The sequence below is a fragment of the Trachymyrmex cornetzi genome, unplaced genomic scaffold, assembly GCF_001594075.2.
Source record: "Trachymyrmex cornetzi isolate Tcor2-1 unplaced genomic scaffold, Tcor1.1 scaffold159, whole genome shotgun sequence".
Classification (NCBI taxonomy): Eukaryota; Metazoa; Arthropoda; class Insecta; order Hymenoptera; family Formicidae; genus Trachymyrmex; species Trachymyrmex cornetzi.
In genome coordinates this window covers 241,784-253,688 of record NW_017296190.1, presented here as the reverse complement: position 1 = coordinate 253,688, position 11,905 = coordinate 241,784, and the positions used below count along the sequence as shown (strand labels likewise).

Genomic DNA, 11,905 nt, shown 5'->3' with positions numbered 1-11,905 from the left:
TTTTTTTTTCGTTTTGTTACAACTTTAACTTCATTTCCCAGCCGGTCGTTGCCTGTTATTAATTTTTTTATCTACAAAAGTTATCGGCACTAGACTATCTTTATTCATTAGCTTCATTCTTGCATAATATTATCGTAAAGAATGTTCCTAAACCACTTAGCCACATTGATAACACTTTCAAATTAGTTGAAAAACTTAATGGTTTTTGTTTAAATAATAATTTTTTATTGGTTTCTTTAAACGCAATATCTTTGTTCACTAACATTCCGTTAGATTTGACTATAAAAGGTGTGTCAAACAGATGGCATTTTATACACGTGGCTGTGGTATATCAAAAAAGAAATTTCTTACAGCTTTACGATTAATATTAGAGTCTACCTTTTTTACTTTTAACAATAGAATTTACGTTCAGAAATTTGGAACACCCATGGGTTCTCCGTTGTTTCCCATCATTGCAGATATGGTTATGGAGGACTTAGAGAATGAAACATTGGAGAGATTTGGAACTGAGCTACCCTTTTATTTTAGATATGTAGATGGCGTTGCGACTACTATTTCTAATCGTTTAATTGATGAATTTCTAGAGTTATTTAACTCTTTTCATCCTAGGTTACAGTTCACTTTAGAGGTTGGTGGTGACCGATTGAATTTTTTAGACGTGACGATAATCAGTATGAATGGAAAATTGGAATTTAATCTTTATCATAAGTTAACTTTCTCCGGGAGGTATCTCAGTTTTTTATCTCTTCACCTACTTTCACAAAAAAGAGGCGTTCTTATGAGTATGGTGGACAGAGCTTTTTTATTATCTCATCCAAAATATCATAGTGACAATTTCAAGTTTATTATCAAGACATTTTTGGTTAATGATTACCCTATGAATTTGATTTTTGACACGATCAATTTACGATTAAGATCACTTTTAACATGTAAGCCACTTAAACAAACTGACAAATCTAACATAGATAATAAAATAACTTCATGATTTACTGTTCCATTTTTATCGTGTATTTATGACAAATTTAAGAGTATTATCAAAGATTTTAATGTTAAATTATCCTTCTTTAGTTTAAATAAACTTGACGGAATTATTAAAGCACAAAAAGATAGTCTTTTTCATGAATCGAAGAAGAATGTTGTTTACAAAATCAACTGTAAAAATTGCAACGCTTCTTATTCTTGTGGGACAGACCAGCCGTAAATTAAAGACGAGAATTAATGAACACAAAAATGACATTAACAAAAGGAGTGGGAATTTATCTGTTATTTCCAAACATAGGTTACAATTAGAACATGATTTTTATTGGGTTAACACAGCAATTTTGGATAATGAGAGATATATTGGTAAAAGATTGGTGTCTGAAATGCTGAATATCAAAATGCAAGACAACGGTTTAAATTTGAAATCAGACACAGAGTTCTTGTACTAGGCTTATACGAACATAATCAGGAAATTCTGATTGGTTTAAATATTCTGAAGCAGTTATCTACAATATGTTTCAATTCGATGACTTACGATAATTGTTGTTTCCTTTCTTATTTTTTCGTATGTACTTGACCGGACAAAACCTCCGGTTGTAAAAATTATTATTTTAAATCGTTTGTATTTCGTATGAAGAGTTTTGAAGTGCAAATAAAAAGGTTTCTGAGTCATTGTATTAATTACAATTAATCATTCTTTTTTAGACCATGTAACTTGACCGAAATAATTAACCGGATCTAAATTCAACAAAGTTTATAAATGGTATCGTTTGTATTTCGTATGAAAAGTTATGAAGTACCATTAAAAACATTTGTGAGTCATCCAGGTATTTTTAATTAAATATTAAAATATCATGTATTTGACCGAAATATAAGGCCTGTTCTTTTTGGCTGAACTTTTGTACCAGTTCATCTCTTTTCCTTTTCTCTCCAGGAGGAAAGAAGTGGAAGAAAGATGAATTGGTGCAAAAGTTCAGTCAAAAAGAACAGGCCTATTGATACAGGCTTAGCCGCCCCGAATCTAAGCATTACTGTCTACACATTTCTCTGTCCATATGGGTTTATTACCGAAAACTTAAATAATTCCGATCGGAACTCATTCTAAGCAATTTCATAATACGTCCTGGAGTATCAATATACTAGAGAGACTACCTCGTGTCTAACGGAATTTCCGTGACCGTAGCGCCTATATCTATATTTCGGTCAAATACATGATATTTTAATATTTAATTAAAAATGTCTGGATGACTTATAAATGTTTTTAATGGTACTTCATAACTCTTCATACGAAATACAAACGATTCCATGTATAAACTTTGTTGAATTTAGATCCGGTTAATTATTTCAGTCAAGTACATGTTCCAAAAAAGAATGATTAATTGTAATTAATACAATGACTCACAAACCTTTTTATTTGCACTTCAAAACTCTTCATACGAAATACAAACGATTTAAAATAATAATTTTTACAACCGGAGGTTTTGTCCGGTCAAGTACATACGAATTTCTTATTTTGATATTTCTTAATGGTCGTTTTCACAGTTGACTTTATGATTGACACTGCGAACGTTATATCGTCGTGAAATTTATTTAATATATCTTTTTTGTCAACTGAATTTATGGATTATATATTGTTGTGCAGTTATGGTGTACAGTAAGTAAATCTCCATATAATTTGTGGTCTTCTAATATTTGGCCCGTATTCAGAACGCGCTTACAATGATGTTAACGCGCTAACATACTATACTTTACGTCACGTATATTATAGAATTTCAGAGATAAATATGCGCTTTTATCGATAAAAGCGCGTTCTGAATACGGGCCTTTGTCTCTAATGATATTTTGTTTTATTAAGTCCGGACCTACAATAGGTGTTTTATGCCTTATGCCGTAAGAAACTGACCAATTACAGTCGAATCCGAGAAGAATAAGCGACTGTGATTCGCCCATTTCTTATGGCTTAAGGCTTAAAACCCTATTGTAGATCCGGGGTAAAGGCCCAGACACAGACTCTTGCATAACGCATAATGTATAGTGCATAAGGGAATCAACCAATCAAAATTCTTCTTTTCCATGGAATGGGAGGAAAGGAAAGATTCTGATTAGTTGATTCGTTTATGCTCTATGCTTTATGCGTTATGCAAGAGTCTGTGTTTGGGCCTTTAGTTGTCATTCAGTTAATCAACTAATTGAGGGTTATACGCATTCTCCGTGATATTTACTTACTGCACTCCATGACTTGAACTTTGGATTGTCTTCTTGTTATGCTGGATTCACACTGCATCCGATTTTCGTCGTTCGACGCTCTGCAACCAATCAGAAAACAGAATTTCGATGATACGAAGCAAAATCCATCGGAATCCTGTTTTCTGATTGGTTGCAGAGCGTCGAACGACGAAAATCGGATGCAGTGTGAATCCAGCATTAGGATTAAGAACTGTAAAATGTTGAGGATGGCTTTAATATAGCCGAAACGTTCATGTATAGGCCATTCTACAATAAGTTGCGAACACCCCGTTGCCAGTTGCGGAGTGACAAGTTGCCAGTCACAAGTTATAAATCATTGCAACACCTAATCCACATTTGGATGTTGAAAGTTGCGATTTGTATAGAAACAGCCAATCAGAAAGTAGAACGTCCGTCGTTATTTGCTGTAGCCGAAAAATCGAAGAGAATATATCAAGCAGGTTATGTGATAGATATTCGAGATGTTCTCGAAATGAAAATGAAATAAATCGAACACCACCGATACATCACAACAACTTTCATTTTAGGGTGTCGTCTCATGCGGCGTAACTTTCGTAAGCATAACTTGCGCCGATCAATCATATCATTTCACTTGAACATCAATTTCTATCTAGTCACAATGCTTTGTACGCTATTTTGTTGTTACGCCGAAACATGATAGTACCACCATGCGTCGAATCTAATTTCTGGCTCATTTTAGCTTATTGTCTGAAAAAATGCACAAGTGTTTCGATTTCGCAACAGTACAATTATAGAAGTCGTGCGCCCCTTTGCATCGCGTGAAATGTTGAAACCCATGTGGAACAGTACAATTATAGACCTCATTTTGCCTCTATGACAGATTTCCTAACCTCAATAGTCATCAACTTTAAAGCGGGGAGCACAGACTCTTGCATAACGCATAACACGTAATGCATAAGAATATGTACCAATCGAAGTTCTCCGTTTCTTTCCCTTCCATGTAATAGAGAACTCTGGTTGGTTCAATTTCTTATGCCTCATGTGTTATGCGTTATGCAAAAGTCTGTGCTCCCCGCTTAAGGGCTATCGCACATGAAATGCATAACAGAGCATAAGCATAACATAAGACTGCTGGACCAATGAGCATCTAGCATAATGTCGCCATATTGATTTACATAAGATGCTCATTGGTTTAGCGGCCTTATGTATTGCTTATGCTCTATTATGCATTTCATGTGTGAGAGCCCTAACGCTTAATATCTCACATCACAAGACAGAACGGGAGGCAAGCAACTCCGATTGCACACATCGCATATTGCACACATGTATCGCTGATTGGCCAATTTAAAAATAAATAATCTTATTGGCAAAACAGTAAAAAATTACTAGGCACCAGTTGATATGAGTGGTGTGTACAATCAGAACTGTTGGCAAACGGGATCCTCCCGGCAGAACGACGTTTTTTTTGTCAGATTCTTTCATTTCATGCAAAAACGCGTCGAATAAAGGTATATCCACACAAACTTGCATAGCCGCATAAACATATGCATAAAGAAAATTATCCAATTGCAGTTCTCTTTTAAAGTCGTACATAAAATGTGATTGGATAATTTTCTTTATGCATACGTTTATGCGGCTATGCAAGTTTGTGTGGATATACCTTAAAGCGGGGAGCACAGACTCTTGCATAACACATAACACGTAATGCATAAGAATATGTACCAATCGAAGTTCTCCGTTTCTTTCCCTTCCATGTAATAGAGAACTCCGGTTGATTCAATTTCTTATGCCCTCATGTGTTATGTGTTATCCATAAGAATATGTACCAATCGAAGTTCTCCGTTTCTTTCCCTTCCATGTAATAGAGAACTCTGGTTGGTTCAATTTGTTATGCCTCATGTGTTATGCGTTATGCAAGAGTCTGTGCTCCCCGATTAAGGACTCTCACACATGAAATGCATAATAGAGCATAAGCATAACATAAGGCCGCTAAACCAATGAGCATCTTATGTAAATCAATATGGCGACATTATGCTAGATGCTCATTGGTCCAGCAGTCTTATGTTATGCTTATGCTCTGTTATGCATTTCATGTGTGATAGGCCTTAGAGTGATCTCACAAAATTTTCCAATTTTAATAATTTATTCGGGTGGCACCCAGTTGGACACGGCTTAATTGGACATGAACCACTCACAGCGCTTGAGATTACAAAGCTCCTAAGCACCGGTCGCTGTGATTGGTGGTGTCCAATCGAGCCGTGGTCAATCGGGATCACCCCCTTTTCGAGTTGCGAAAACCAATCGTAAATTCGTTTAGCATTTCTTTAGAGTGTACAACAGAAATTCTAATCAGCAATTGGTTGTATTAGTTAAGCATTTCTCCAATCTTCCACGAAATACGCCCAATGTGAATGCCGGCTTTCAGAATGGCGTATTCTAGTAAATTACTAAATAAAAAATAACGTATTCTAGTAAATTACTAACCAATTGCTGATTAGAATTTCTGTTGTACACTCTAAAGAAATGCTAAACGAATTTACGATTGGTTTTCGTAACCTACGCAACCCGAAAAATACGCCTCATGGGGAACCGGTACCTTTCCATCGCGTATATATGAGCGGATGATCGAATAAATTATTAAAATTGGAAAATTTTGTGAGACCACTCTTAGGCATATTCGGCGTGTTTTTGCATGAAACAAAAGAATCTGACAAAAAAACGTCGTTCTGCCTTGTAATCTGAGATATTAAGCGTTAAAGTTGATGACTATTGAGGTTAGGAAATCTGTCACAGAGGCAAAATGAGATCAATAATTGTAATGTTCCACAAGGGTATCAACATTTCACGTGATGCAAAGAGACGCACGACTTCTATGACTACATTTACACGGCACCCTTAATTGAGTTTAATAACATCCGTAGTTATGAAACTGGCCAACCACAATCACTCCATTCTCCCGAGGAAAAGCTGTGATTGGCCAATTTCATAACTACAGATGTTATTAAACCCGATTAAGCGTGACGTATAGCAGAGTATACTATAATAGTACTGTTGCAAAATCGAAACCCTTGTGCATTTTTTCATACAGAATAAGCTAAAATAAGCCACAAATTAGATTCGACATATGGTGGTTCTATCATGTTTTTTTGTAACAACAAAATAGTATGAAGGCCCGTCTACAATACACGGAGTAAGAAGTAAGAGTAAGAAATTGACCAATCACAGTCGATTACTCTTCTCACATTCGACTGTGATTGGTTAATTTCTTACTGTTACTTTTTACTCCGTGTATTGTAGACGAGCCTTAAAGCATAAAGTGACTAGGGGTGCTTTCCACCTACGACACAAACTGTGACACAGTGTTACACTGTGTCACACAGAGTTAGGGTGCTCCTTGGAACACGTGTGTTTCGATAAAGCCCCAACAGATGGTTCTATAGTCAACTATAACAAATTTTCTACTCGATTTCATTATTCATAGACAAATAAGAAGAACTATATTCAAATTGAAACAATTTCGATAAATGTCAGTATAATATTATTTAACGTAAAATAAATGGTTGATAATTTTATGTAAATCGATATAATAATTAATATAAGGAAACAGAGCATTAACCATACGCTAGATTACATTAGCGTATGTCGTATATTAAAATCAATTCATTTGTTACAGTTTAACCAAACTTTTTGTTTAACCAAACAATTATGTCGATGTGGAAACGGAAGGCGATATTTTGTATGATTGAAACAACAACACAGCTTAGTAGTAGCTCTAGTTCTGCAAGCACTTATTGCGAAGTGGACAGCACTACAACAGACGATAGTTTATATGAAGATGATGGAGATAGTACATTATATTTTCCACTAATGCGATACTTATTTTCTGGGCGTAAACGGTATCGTGTGGAACAGTATTTAGAAATTGTGGAATCTTGGACAGAACAAGAATTTAAGGAACACATGCGATTGCCAAGACAAATAGTATTTCTACTTATTGGTAATTATGTACATTTACGTAAATAGTAGTAGTTTCACTCTTATATTCGATATTTATTTACTTTTAATGATAAATATAATTGATCTTACTAATTATTCTATTACAGCTGAATTTGAAACATCTGTGTTTATGCCAAATCATTTGTATGGGAGCAAACCGATTTCAGCAAAGCTGAGTATATTCATATTCCTGTGGTTTATGGCTAATACAGAGCCGATAAGAACAATATCAGATCGGTTTGATATTTCTATTTCCTCTGTATTCCGTATTATACGTCGTGTAATCGCTTGGATTTTGACTAAATTGGATGATGTGATTAAATGGCCGCAACAGCATAACATTTCGACAGTATGCGCAAGGTTTTTTATAAAAAAAGGAATTCGACGTGTTTTAGGAACGATTGATTGTACTCACATCCGTATTCAGAAACCTTTGGTAAACGAGATACCATACTGTAATCGTAAAAAATTTTTTTCCATTCACTTACAAGCTGTCGTTGACTCTGATATGCGATTTACGAACGTATATTGCGGTGAACCTGGATCCTTGCATGATGCTCGTGTATTAAGAAGGTCGACTTTGTATGAAATAGCGAATGAAGATAAAGAAATACTATTTCCTAATAATACATTTGTACTTGGTGATTCTGCGTATCCGTTGTTATCATGGCTTGTTCCACCATTTCGTGACAATGGTCACTTAACACCTCAACAAACAGAATTTAATTCTTTACATTCGTCTACTCGGATGGCAAGTGAAAAAGCATTTGGTATATTAAAAGCACGATTTCGTCGGATAAAATTTTTTTCGGAGTACAGAAATATGGAATTTATTACAAATATAGTAATAGCAGCGTGTATTCTGCACAACCTTTGTATAGATGAAAATGATAATTTTCAAATAAATGAAGAAAATTACGATCATGTAATTATGAATGAAAATATCAATGATGTTCGGATAGATCGCAGGATGCAATTATTTAATGAATTATTTCCTGAAGTGTAAAGTAATATAATTAATTTTAAGTAAGAAATACACAACAAATCTTATTTAATCACAATACTTAACAAAATCTTAACTTACTTAAGATTTATAATGTATTAAACGCTCTAGTAACGCCTGTATATAATAAAAATAAAATAGTTTCAGTTTTGTACGCATATTTTTTGGTTGCAATTATTTTATCACATCAAATGGAACTCTATAAACATTTTTAAATATACGCTCTATAACAATTATAAAAAAATTTTTAATAGAAACAAAACTTATGTAATATAAAAATGTCACATTAATAAACGTTTTCAGTTTTCAGTACTTTCGTTACAATCATCGTAAGCATCCGAATCACTTACAGAGTTGACAACAGACTGTTCTATATTCTCTTTATCTTTTAAAAGTCTGTGTAATAATTTACATTTTTCTCTTTCGATTGCAATTATTTCGTCGTGCTGACGATATTTGGCTTTTAGTTTATTGCTGGCTATCATCTTCTTTACTTCCAATTCTTTTTCTTGCATTTGGAGTTGCCGTTTTTTTAAATTCACCGCTTCTGTTTTTTTCTCTAGAAGTTTAGTAAGCCTAACATCTCGTTGTATTTGTCGGTTTTTTTCACTTTGCAAATGTTCAAGCCATTGTTTTTCCAATTGTAGCTTTGCTTTAGCATTATTGGATCCAGTTCCATGCAGTGGGCGAGCTCTTTTTTCATTCATGCTCGCTTTCGGATTGTTAATTTGTGGTATTCTTGCTTTTAAAACACTTGGATGGCATTCAGCAACAACTGGAACTTCTGACTGTATTTCTATAGTTTTAGTTTTCAAAACTGGATTAATTGTAGTTTTTTTTGGAAGGTTAGATGACCGAGTATAACCATTAATAGAGAAAGCCTCTTTGTCCTTGCCAAAAATCTCCTCCATTTGATCATAATACTCAAATGATATTGGGTTTCTTCCCGATTTTGCATTATTATCAACACATTCTTTATATTTTTTTATAAGTGTATTTATTTTCCACCTGACTTGATCACTCGACATCTGTTAGGAACAAATGAAAATTTATAAATTATAATATATATATATATATAACAAAAATTTTTGTCTTATAACAAAAAATGGAAATAAAAAATATAAAACAACCAACAATCACGAATCAATAAATGTAGTCAATTTTAATAACAAAACTTGGTAGCTCTACTCAACTTTAAACATATCTACATATTGTCACAGTCGAACGATAGAATTGAGATGAATAACACCATTTGCTTGGTTGATATCAAATAAGATTTTATAACATTTATGTTAATGCATAGCTGTGATTTTTTATTTATCGAGTTATGACTTTGATGACGATGCATGGGGAAATCATTGTTGGTTTAAAGTTCCTAAGGACACAGTTAACGATACATGTGAGTGACAATTGTTATTAATACAGGATGAATAATTTAAATTGAACTACCTATTTAATTTTGTATAAATTGTCCATATACAGTTAACAAGGTAATTAGATGTACGATATATTGTGAGATGTTGACTGTTGATCCATGCTGTAAGAAGGATTTGATCTACAATTTGTTAAGATTATTGAGATGTACTGAAGAGGATCTAAACCGAGATCGAAACGTCTACGGAATCATGTAATTGGATTTACCAAGTTGGAATAAATTGCACAAGTAAAAACCAGTGTTGGCTTGTATAGGCTTATTTTCACATTAATTCTTGTTAGTGAATTTCATTAATTGTCTTGATTTATTTCGATTGAGCCTTTGTATGTGTATATATTTTATTTATAAAATATTTAAAAAATACAAAACATAAAAAACTATTATTACCTCAACATCAAATTGCTTTAAACCATCTGATATAGCGGTCCACACTTTGGTTTTCTTTTTTGGATTATCCAGCATATGCAGATTTGCCTCGTACAAACTAAGAACTGCCAGTGTTGAGTGTTTATTCCACACAGCATCTGTGTATAACAAATCCTATCAGTAATTATTTACAATATTTATTTTGATATTATTCATATAAAACAGCAATTAAAGCAAGAGAAATATTTAGAAAAAATGTACTCTGTGGTAACAGGAAAAACAATGTAACATACTTGATTTTTTGGTGTCGTTTTTTTCTGATAGCATCATTTCATTTTCTAACGGATTATCTTCACTTATCATATAACATTGATTATTGTCAGCATCTTCTATTTTAAAAAGTGTTTGGTTCGCATCCATAAAAACATCTTTTCCAATAAAACATCTATGTTGTGGAACCACATCAAATGACTCAATCATTTCCTTGCAATGTTTGCAAATAAGACTATCTGTAATTCGTACAATTATAAATATCACTAATTTACCATTTTAATATATACAATTAGCCTAAATAAATTATTAAATAAATACAATACAAAATTATTGTTTGTTTAAATACGGTTGAATGTAAATCGTAATATTAAATATTTGTTTATTACCGTTTGCTCTTGAGAATGTGTTGCTAAAAACATTGGTTGATGATTCTGTTGGAATTTGGCTACAAACAATGGCAGATGATTCTGTTGGAACTTCCACCGGTGTACTTGAAAAACGACCATAAGTATTAAAAATAGGATATATTGAAATGAATAACAAGTTTGGTATGACACGTCGCTCGAAACTGTCAATGATAAACTTGCCAGATAAAATTACTTATTACTTACTAATCTATATCATCTATTGATTTCCACAGGAATTTTATTTTCTCTTTTCGATTTGTTTCCATATTTGAAACGAATTTGTAAAATTCATTATCAAACTCTACATTAACATTAAAATTATTTGTAATTATATTATACAATGCGTTGTATATACATATAATATTTGCATATTATAGTACAGTTCTTTCTACTTACTTTTTAATCGTACGTAAGTACTTGTTTTTAAATCCGAAATTTCAATCGGATCATTGTCGTTAATTCTAAACCACATCTTGAATCTTCTCTGATCTTCACCTTCTACAAATAATAAAAAATATTGATAAATTATGAGAAAACATGCTGCTAGTGTGAATAGATATAAATATAATGGAATAAAAATCTTACTCCTTTCGCTAGCCATGTCACTAAAATGAAAATATTGGGTGCTTTCCACCTACGACACAAATCTAACGTACTGTAAAATCCAATAAGTATTCCTCTTCTCACCATCTACGAGCTATTTATGGTTATGTTACTTTTAAGTTTAACCTGATGTCCCTACAAAACACGCTATTATTTTTTCAATGGTTGGTACTTCTAGCGACACAGCACGGTAAAACTCATCTTTTCGCCGTGTCGAGTAGTGTGACACCGTGTCGTTGCTGGAACGCTCAAAACCGAACACTGTGTAACACAGTGTCGCCTGTGTCGATAGGTGGAAAGCACCCTAGACAAACTGATGTTCAAGTGAAATGATATGATTGGTCGGCGCAAGTTACGTTTACGCATATTACGCCGCAAGTGACGGCTTCATCACTCTTCACGCTTTTCGAACACAATATTTGATTGACTAAGGGCGACTGTTACCAACGCCGATTAACTTAATTAGTAGAATTACCATTATAGATAAAAGATTTTCATTACTTTTATCACAATTAAGTAAGTAGGAACGCAGAGAGAGTAGTATATCACGAAGAGATAAGGTTAAGAACGATATACAGTCTTGCTGTTGACTACATTACATATTGAGTTAATCGTCGATTAAGTTAATCGGCG

At 33.4% G+C, this 11,905-nt stretch overlaps 2 protein-coding genes across 2 annotated transcripts; one reads left to right on the top strand and one right to left on the bottom strand.

Moving 5' to 3' along the window:
* Window positions 1–6,615: 6,615 nt before the first annotated feature.
* LOC108758541 (putative nuclease HARBI1) lies at window positions 6,616–8,236 on the top strand. Its single transcript, XM_018503544.1, has 3 exons — window positions 6,616–6,715; window positions 6,863–7,186; window positions 7,293–8,236. Exons 2-3 carry the CDS (start codon window positions 6,895–6,897, stop codon window positions 8,189–8,191), a joined length of 1,191 nt encoding a protein of 396 aa, XP_018359046.1. The 5' UTR covers window positions 6,616–6,715; window positions 6,863–6,894; the 3' UTR covers window positions 8,192–8,236.
* A 192-nt stretch (window positions 8,237–8,428) lies between these two features.
* LOC108758540 (uncharacterized) lies at window positions 8,429–11,563 on the bottom strand. Its single transcript, XM_018503543.1, has 7 exons — window positions 11,255–11,563; window positions 11,066–11,167; window positions 10,874–10,970; window positions 10,649–10,752; window positions 10,283–10,498; window positions 10,011–10,147; window positions 8,429–9,216 (listed from the first exon to the last, which is right to left on the bottom strand). Exons 1-7 carry the CDS (start codon window positions 11,268–11,270, stop codon window positions 8,488–8,490), a joined length of 1,401 nt encoding a protein of 466 aa, XP_018359045.1. The 5' UTR covers window positions 11,271–11,563; the 3' UTR covers window positions 8,429–8,487.
* Between the last annotated feature and the right edge of the window lie 342 nt (window positions 11,564–11,905).

Coding starts and splice junctions, on each gene's coding strand:
- LOC108758540 (XM_018503543.1), bottom strand. Junction 10,753..10,873: donor TCAATAGATGATATAGATTA/GTAAGTAATAAG, acceptor TCGTTTTTCAAG/TACACCGGTGGAAGTTCCAA. Junction 10,499..10,648: donor CACATTCTCAAGAGCAAACG/GTAATAAACAAA, acceptor TACGAATTACAG/ATAGTCTTATTTGCAAACAT.
- LOC108758541 (XM_018503544.1), top strand. CDS start 6,895: ATGTCGATGTGGAAACGGAAGGCGATATTTTGTATGATTGAAACAACA. Junction 7,187..7,292: donor AATAGTATTTCTACTTATTG/GTAATTATGTAC, acceptor ATTCTATTACAG/CTGAATTTGAAACATCTGTG.